Consider the following 9634-nt stretch of genomic DNA (forward strand, 5'->3'; position numbering starts at 1 on the left):
GCCGAATATACTTGCCATCTCTGCAAGGAACTCAGGGCTAACATTACAACCCATGAGAGGTCTTTTCCCAATTAACCAGAGGCTAACTTGAAGAGACCCAAAACTGCTTTAATCTTTCTGGTTCCATCAATGTTACCAATTCCAAATATGATAGTATCATCTGCATACTGGAGGATGGGAATATTGAAAGCCTCTTATTATACTGTAATCCAAGTGAATCGGTAGTAGAAGCAATTAGGACTTATGTCAGCCCTAATGATGATGATGCCAACTCACTTCAAGTTTGGAAGGTTTGTGTAGACACAGAATTGGGATAGAGAACCCAAACAACCTTTTAGGGGCATAGAAAACTCATAATGATGTTCAATTGACAGCACAAGCCATTAACTCTAATGTTATGGCATAAAGAAAGAGAAAAATGTTAACCTTTGACTTCAATCAGTAGCAATTGCAGAGAAATCCTCTTCTGGAAAGAGTTTGTAGACTGTAGAAAATGGAGATTCTGGTTAAACTCCACAATAATCAGATTGATTGCTCTAATACCATATAAAAATAACAGAAATAGGAAATAAAGAAGAAGAATGAAATAGAGCAGGGAAAGTAGAAGATGCAGGAGTGCTGGTGTGTGGCACTGTTCATGAGGTGGATCTTGACCTCCTTTCATTAAATAGGTCACTGAAGTGAATAATGTATACAATGATAGAAATGCTTCTCTAGGTAAACCTAATCTCCTAGAATATAAGACATAAATCTCAAAATTTATCCTAACATTCACTATAAATGGATGAACACTATCCTACTCCTAGAGGAAGAATACATGTATGTAAAATGACCAATTACACTTGCACTAACAACTTTAACGTTATGAATCCCCAACTTGGTGGTGTTGTAAATGTTCACGTTATTCCAGCTTCTTCTTTGAGCTTGATCACCTTGTGAGATTTTCTCTTTACATCTTGCCTTGAACTCCATAAACCCTCAAGCTAGAGTTTGTAACTTCAACTTGCACAAAAAATCTTCAATCTTCAATCTCACTGTCTTTAGTACCTTTGGCTGCAAATTCTTTATCTTTTACTGATTGCTAGGTCAAGTGCTGAAGCAAAATACAAAGATATGGTTCATATTACATGTGAGATGTTGTGGGTGAAGTCAATCCTTGCAGATATTGGGTTTTCCACCTCAAAGCCTATGACAATGGCATGTTACAATCTTGCTACGATCGATGTTGCAAAGAATCATGTTTTCCATGTGATAACCAAATATATCAAAGTGGACTGCCACTTTATTGGCATACTGTGATAAAGAAGCTGGTTTCTACACCTTATTTTCAATTAGCAGACCAGTTAGGAGATTTGAAATTTAAGAGAGATAGACTGAAGAGAGGAGAAGGAGAGAAGAAAGTGGGGAAGATGGGAAAAGGAGACTGCATGATTCTCAGTCTTGATAGGGAGTCTGGTCGACCCCTAATTCTCTTGTCACACAACTTAAATGAATTACAAAGAAAAAGGACCATATTGCCCTTATCACTCTCACGATAATTACATCCATAAAACAGCAATGAGAAGTGATAAAAATTACACCTCTAGACTTCCCAACTTAACCTCTTTCTAAGTAGAACATCAAGACATAATAAAAGCCCAGTACAACAGCAAAATACCCTTGAAATCTAACAAGATTTTTTTACCAAGGCTCTTCTAAAGGCCAGTATGATTCTTTATGTAACAAGCTGGGCATGTTTGATAGTTATGATCCAGCTTAAGTAGGACTGTAGAAAACGTCAGTTAGGGTTGTATGATTAGTTCCTTTCTATTAGCTAGTTTCTTATTTTATTAGTTTTTCTCATAGTGAGGATATAATTATAAGTTAAATTTAAGTGGGATAATCTATAAATACAAGTAAATAAGGACAAGAGAGGTTTGATCTTCTCCTCTCTTTTTGCGGCAACTAATCTTCTTTCTTCCCCTTGTCAAACCCCTCTTCCCATGCTCGACCTTTCTACTCTATTCTTTCACTTTCTCTTTTCCTCAAAAGAAATCTAAACATGGATTTCTTAATAATGTCAGCGACACCTTGCAATATAAAGCTTAAAAACATAGCTAAAAAGATGACCCATAGACATTGTACTGACAACAGTTTCTGACCAGTAACTGACATAAATTCATAGGCAAAATCACCAAAATAACACTGATTCCATACTCTCTAACGATCTTTTCACATCTGGAGCAATTCTATGTAGGAGCAATTCTATGTAGCATACCATATTTTATTTGATCCTGGTCGTTTGGAGATACTTGTAGATACCTCATGATGCCACTGAGCATGTTCCCAAGTATCATATTTTTCTTTTCGTGCCCGACTCCGCAGTTGTGTGCATAAATAGCCTGGCTTGATCGATAATTTGCAAAATTTTGCATCAGAATTTTACCAGAACTTGATTTATCATCATATATTTAGTTCAATTATTAATTTGTGATCTGCATATACACTTGTTTCCCATTTAGAGTTTGCCGGTAGGATGAATCGAATAGTCCTACAAGTACTTCACACCCTGTTTGGCTACCTGGAGACTAGGTTTATTCCTGTGTTGTTAAATGCATATTAATAGGGTAGTAGAACTGTGAAGCTTTTGTTTCTCTTTTCAGTTATTTTTAACATTTCTTTGATGGTTGCCCATGTATACTCAAAAGCGTTTTTTTGCCAGTCCAAGAGCTCTCGCCTTACTTTATTGCAGAATTCATTAGAATATAATCCTGTCGTGCAGACAAATAATGACTTGTCAGGTGAGTTGCTGGTGTTTTTTCATACTGTAGTGGCTACTGTTTGATTTTTTTTCTCCTTTAGATGTTGTCTGTCCTCTTTTCTTCAGCAGAAACGATTGGATTACCTTTAGGAGGAATTCCATCATGTCCAAAGAAGAGTGAGCTGAAGGTTGGTGAGTCATCAGCATTCTTCACCTATGTTAAAGTTAATCCAACAACAAGGAACAAATCACCCAGGTTGGGTTGTCCAGAGGATAATATGTCTCAAACAGAAGAGGCCCATGAAAAAGAAAGACTTCCTATGATGCATAGGCAAGTGACTGGCGTGGACAAATGTCAAGATAAAGAATCATGGGAGTACAACATTTCCAAAAAAGGCGTGAGATGCAATAATGCTGCTGAAGTCCACTCTGCAGAGAATTTATGTACGCCATCAGTGCCTTTGGAAGGTTCATTTGGATGGAATATTTCCAAGGAAGAGTTACATCACACTGCACAGTTGCAGCCAGGCAGTGAGCTCCACCAACCTGATATTTTAGGTGTTCCATCTCTCCCTACAATGCCCTTTTATTTACCACCAATGATGAGGCAAATTATGATGCCACCATCCACACAAAGTCAAGGTAGCATTCACAATGTGCCAAAACATGCTGCTTCAGCGTCACTATCCCAATATAATGGAGTTCAACTTCCCCAGTGTGCTCATGTTCATATGAACATGATGGGATCATTTCCTTACTATCATCCAGTCAATATAGCCATGCAACCTGGTCAGATGCGTGCAGCTCCTCCATTAGGGCATTCAGCAATGGCAAGCTCACCTTCGACTGAACTGAAATCTGATCAAGTTGAAAGAAGAGAAAGAGCCTTGATCAAGTTCAGACAGAAGAGGAAAGGCAGATGTTTCACCAAACAGATAAGGTATGCAAGCCGGAAGCAGTTGGCAGAAAGAAGGCCTCGACTTCGGGGTCAGTTCGTGAGGCAGGTAGCTGATGGTAGTATTCTTAGTCTCAATGGGTGCTCTGCTGCTGATGATGATGATTCTGACACTGATGAAGATGTTGATGAAAATGAGGATGAGGCTTCAGAGTTTTGAAGACATAATGGTAGATAACTTATAATTTGGTTATGTTTTGGAGGTTTACATAGGTCTCAAATTTTATACTTGTATCTTGACATCACTGGTGTTAATGTAGTGTCTGCACCATAATATCATCTCCCTGGGTGGCTTTTCTCATATATGAATCAATAGAGGACTGTTATGACAATTTTGAGCTGAAGCATCTCGTTTGCAGTAATATCTGGTATGTTTATTCAATTTCTTCCAACAATGTGTAAACTTATCAATTAATTGCTTTTTGAGGTACACTGACTAAATGCAAATTGAGCAAAGACTGCATCTGTACCATGTCTTGCAGCTATGAAATCTTTGAAATGCTCTTATTGCTATTTCATATACCTTTCACACAATAATCCTAACAAAAAAACAAAAGAAAAAAATTCAACATATTTAGTTTGAGCAGTTTCTGTTGAATTATTTGCAATTTAGAGACACTTGTGTTCTGCATTGCTCATTTGTGGTCGTATAGTTGTTGTTTTTTCGAAATGGTGAAGCTTTTATTCAAATGTTATAAAAACAATAATTGCTCCCCTTCAACTGATAGTCACTGTCGTTGTGCATATCTAAAACATTTGTTCTATCAAATTCTTTTTATGATGCTGCTGTCATATAAACCTAAGGCCGCGGTACCTTTGTTCAAGGCTCTATAGTAAATGTAGAGTACCAAACTTGTGCTTCTTATTCTTCTTCTAGAATAGCACCGGTAGGCTGATTTGGATGATTGGAGGAAATCGATAATTGTTGCTCCTGAACTGCTTCCAAAACTCTTCAAGCTATGCAAGAGCCGTTAGTTGTGGAGATCAGCATGGCAGCCTTCTCTCAGCTAATGTACATTTTTTATACCGCACAAACCCACCCACCCCCCGTCAGAGTGGTTCCGTCCACTCTTGACACTTAATCGACTAATCGTTTAGGTTGTATTGGCCAACCTCTTGACATTGGGAGTTCTGGGGCACGCCACGTCCCGCGTTTGAATCCCATGAGAGGCGGTAGAGAATGGGCGGAGTGGGTGTCAAAGTGGTTCCATCCACTGTGAGCATTGGCTTTCCGCACTTAACCGACTAGTCTTTTAGGTTGCATTAGGTTGCATTCGCCAGCCCCATGACACCCACCGCCCCCCCCCCCCCCCTCGGCTGCCTTTTTTTTTTAATGAAGTGATAATTTATTAAAGAGAAAAGCAAAACAAACCAGAAATTAGAGGAGCTTTCCCTCTACAACAAGGGAGAGCATTGTTCACACAATGAGTGAGCGGAATGCTAAGACCCTCTATCCTTAGGTTTGCAAATATCGCTCCACTTAACTAAATGATATTTAAAGTCAGCACAACACCCCTTTATAGGAATCTTCACTTAAGGCCATCAATTTTCTGACAGATTACCATCGGAAGTGAAGAAAGGACAAGCAATAATTAGGAATGCAAGAGGCATGAATTGATGAGGATCAGCCTTCCTGCTTTGGACAACAATCTACCTCTCCAAGAAGCAAGCTGCCGGTCAAGTTTTTCCAAAACAGGGTCCCATATGGCCATCGGGTCTACCTTCAAAGAGGGAAGACCCGGACAAGAGGTGGGCAGAGAGCTGATTCCGCAATTCAGGTAAGTAGCCATGTCATGGAGCAGTGCCGAGTTGATGTGATATCCAATGAGAGAGTTCTTCCTCCAATTGATTTTCTGTCCAGAGGTCTCGAAGAGATTGATTAATGCCTTGAGGTGTTTAATTTGATCCATTGTACCAACTCCAAAAATCATTGTGTCATCGGTAAATTGGAGTAAAGGGCTGTTGAAGGCAGGCTGGGAGGCGACGGGCGCAAGCCAATGGGGCTGGTCAGTGTTGTAGATTAATGTTAAGCGATACTCAGCCACAATATTGAATAGGAGGGAGATAAAGGGTCCCTTTGACGTAGCCCCCTAAAACTTTTGAAGTAACCACATGCAATACCATTGAGCAATAGAAAGAAGGACGTGGAAGAGATGCAACTCCTAATCCAAAAACGCTATTATCTCCAAAGCCCATCGAATTGAGAAGATATTCCAACAGATTCCAGTTCGCCCAATCAAAGGCTTGCTCCAAGTCAATTTTGAGTGCAATCCTGGGTTCGCCAATGATCTTGAAATGGTCGAGGATTTCATAGGTGGCCATTGTAGTATCAAGGATAGATATTCCTTTGATAAATGCACATTGGCTAGGATGAATAATCAAAGGAAGAGCAGGTTTGAGGCTATGAGAGAGAATACTGGTGATGGTTTTATAGCTGCTGGAGATGAGGCTGATGGGTCTAAAATCAGTGGGATGCTCCACAGAGTCCTTAGGGATTGAGGCAATGAAGGCGGCACCCAAATTTTTGAAAGAGTCCTTGATGGTAGAAGGAATTGACCATGGCAGAGATGTCATCATTGATGATTGGCCAGCAATGATGAAAGAAATCTCCATTATATCCATCTGGGCCTGACGCACGATCCAAAGGCATGCTTAAAGTGGCACGTTCAATCTCCAAGCCGGAGGAAGGGAGCTCCAAGAGATTAGCGATATTGTTGGAGATAGAGGGATATTGAAGATTATGGATCTTGCAAAGAAATCAAGAAAGATGTTAGTAATAAAAATTCTGTCAGAGGTGACCACCTCATTGAGGCAGAGGGAGGTGATGTGGTTCATTCTCGGCCTAGGGTGTTGCCATCTCCATCCAAGAGCCATTTGAAATGAGCTCTTTGCTTCCAATGAATTCAGTCAAGGTGGTTGAGAGAAAGAACATGAGGAGAGAAAAACTTGAGATTGGAGAGCGAGACAGTTTGAGAATTCCTAAGTTGAGAGAGGTCGTGAATCCTCTTCAATCTTGTCTAATTCAGCAATTTTTGCAATTGCATTAGCCATCGAAGCAGTGGAGGCAGCATGACGGGATGTAACCCAGCTCCTCAAGTACCCTTTCATAGCCTCGAGTTTCAGAGGCAAGTGCCATTCATGAACAAAGGTGTTTGATGGAAGATTTCAGTGGCGAGAGTAGACTGTCTAGAATTCTTCATCGATGAGCTAGGAATTTTCGAAACGGAAAGGTTTGGGACCCCATTGTGCCATCTTGATTTTTTCCCAAATAAAGGGATTTCATCAAGTTCACAACTATCAATACAATTAGCGAAATTTTTTGTTGAAGAGTATATTCTTGGATAGGGTGGGGATCTGTGAGTACAAAAATGTACAGTGTTGAAATCGCTCGTGAAGAGCCAGGCAGTCAGCCAAATTTGGGAGAGGGCAGAGAGTTCCTCCCTGAAAAATCTGTGTTCCTGGTGACGATTGGGGCCATAAATGCCAGCTATACTTCACACACAGTTAGAGGAACGGTCCCGAACTTTTAGAGCAATTGGGTAAGTCCCAATGTTGTCGTCTAGTCAACAAGATCAGAGTTCCAGAGGGCTAGGATCCCTCCCGAATGACCAATGGAGTTGAGAGAAGTCCAGGCGAGGGAAAGACAATTCCAGAGTAGATTCTTGAAGGAAAACGATGGAATGCTTGGAGGAGGAGAGGAGATCTCTGATAGTAGCTTGCTTCCGGGGGTTCCCAATTCCACATATATTCCAAAAATTGATAATCATTTATCCCCAGTTTTGTTGTGGACTCCTGAGTTGGAAGGTGTATCAGTGGGAGGGTTATGAGAAATGGCACCCATGATTTTTGCCAATCGCATCATCTGGTTCCAAGATTCCTCATCATATTTATGCCATTCAGATTGGAGTTCAACAACCAACTTCCTGGAGTTCTAATTCAGAGGAGGGAAGATAATTCGGCCAGAAGTTGGGTCAGTTGGATGTTGGGTTGGATTGCTGGATTCTCCACACAGGGTTCTGGCACGACCTTTTCTTTGGTAAGTGGGAAGGAGGGGTGGGGAGTTGAATTGTGGTAGGAGTTTGGTGGGTTGAAGAGAAGCTCTTCCTTGCACACAAGCAGAAGAAGAGGATTCAGAATCAGTTGGAAGGTCAGTTGGGCGGTCCAGTGAAGGAGGAGGTGAAGGGTAGGAAGTCATTCCAAAAACGAGGTTGACAGGCGGGCTGAAAGGGGATACTGAGGGAGTCAATGAGTGTTGTGGTGAGCTTAAATTTGAAAAAGCAGGTGTGGGAGTAGGTGGCGTATTCGGTCAGGTATGAGGAGAACTATCTGAGGGAGTGTGGTGGTGCGGCGTTATTTGGTTTAGAGGGCGACAGATCAGGAGGAGCATTGGAGTGTAGGGGGGGCAGTGTGAGTCAAAATGCTGACTATTGCCAGTTGATAGTGTGGCAGGCAAAAAGTTGGGTCGACTTGGAAGGTTTTCGGGATAGGGTACATGGTTAGTGGAAGATTGGAAAAAGGAGGGGGACAGATCTGGGTAGGGTAGTTGGTGTCACATGTTCCTTTAGAGTTAGTGGTGTAGGGTGTCGGAGTTGTCAGGATGGGGTCAGAATTGTCAGTGGCAAATGTAGTCAGATTGGTGGGTGCTAGTGGGGGTGCAGGGTGTTTGAAATTTGAATTTTGAAAGGCGGGGATTGGGTGGGTGGTTCCAGGTTGTTGGTTTCGTGTGTTGGGTGACTCAGCAATGAGTTGGAGCCAGTCAACAGGGCTCGCCGTCTTTGAGTCAACTCGGTGGAAGAAGTCCAATGGTGGTGTGGTGGAAAGGTAATCCAAGCCAGGAGATGGCGTCACCAATAGAGAGATTGAGAAGCCTGGAACCAAAATAATGATTGTTGGGGATGTTGAATAATCTTGCTGTATCAAGTCTCGATTTTGAGGAGGTGGAAGCATCAAGGGACGATAATGAACCAAAGGTTTTGGCTATGAGGGTGAAGATGTGGTTGTGCCATAGTTCAGCCGGTAGTCCCCAAACATAAATCCTTTGGCCCAAAATATTGTTGGGTCGAGAGGTAGTCCTGTCACTTAGGCTGGTGATGTCAGTATTGAGAAGAGGAAGCTGCAGAGCTTTCAATTTGTCTTCAATGGTAAGAAAATAGAGGGGCCAGTCATTGTTTCACAGAAAGAGAATGTTGTGGTGTAGTTGAGTTTCAGATATGAGGAAAATCATTGGGCAAGGAAGGGGATGGTGGTACAACATTTGGTGGTGGTGGCAACAATAAATAGAGAGAAGAGTCTTTCACCTTCATCCCAAAGGTAAATGGGTATTCGAATAGTAAGGGTATCGAGGGAAATGTGTGAAATCCAAGTTGACGTTGGGGGTGAGGATGGAGGTGGGCCTTTAGTTGGGACGGCAGCTGGTGTTGGAAGAGTTGCGTTGGTGATTGTTGGTGGTGGTGGGATTTTTGGGTGTTGTGGTGTATTTGTAGGGGTGGGCAGTAGTGGTGGGAAAGGGGACGATGGAGGAGGGGGTGGTGGTGTTGTGTTTGGGGAAGAATAGGGGTTGAAAGCTTGATGATTTCCTTTTTGAAAGATGCCCATCCAAATCCCAAAATAGTTTTTGTTCCGGGATGTAAAGTCTTGCCATGATCACCCTGTCATGGCATTGTGTAGTCTTGCATTCAGTATCTCCTCGGTATTGAAAGACCGAAACGTAAAAGGTGATGTTATCGGTCCACAGCTCCCGGGTTGTCCTGCCAGGCTACCATTCTATGGTGACAGCATCGAACACCTGGATGAAGCTGGCTGCAACTATTATTGGTATGGTGATGAAGGATTGCTTGATCCTAGTCTTACTTGTTATCCTTATGCCATTGCTGGTTCTGCTGAAAGTGAAGGAGGTGCTCCCGGAGCGGTGCGTAATCTGTGGCTGTTGGCTAGGGGAG

General features: G+C 42.0%; 1 protein-coding gene across 4 annotated transcripts in view; it reads left to right on the forward strand.

Moving 5' to 3' along the window:
- The window catches only part of LOC137943228 (two-component response regulator-like PRR1), a 66566-nt gene extending 62358 nt beyond the window's left edge, over positions 1-4208 (forward strand). For 2 of the 4 annotated variants that reach the window (XM_068788918.1, XM_068788921.1), the window contains 3 exons: positions 2702-2780; positions 2867-3865; positions 3956-4208. In XM_068788918.1, the coding sequence (XP_068645019.1) occupies positions 2702-2780; positions 2867-3855 (1068 nt within the window). In that variant the 3' untranslated portion in view covers positions 3856-3865; positions 3956-4208. The remainder of the gene's footprint in view (positions 1-2701; positions 2781-2866; positions 3866-3955) is intronic. The other 2 variants (XM_068788919.1, XM_068788920.1) reach the window with 2 other exon arrangements.
- The last annotated feature ends 5426 nt before the right edge of the window (positions 4209-9634 follow it).

Source organism: Aristolochia californica, unplaced genomic scaffold (genome assembly GCF_029961685.1).
Source record: "Aristolochia californica isolate CCGP_79_NKW_82.1479 unplaced genomic scaffold, dmAriCali1.0.hap1 SCAF_10, whole genome shotgun sequence".
Taxonomy (NCBI): domain Eukaryota; kingdom Viridiplantae; phylum Streptophyta; class Magnoliopsida; order Piperales; family Aristolochiaceae; genus Aristolochia; species Aristolochia californica.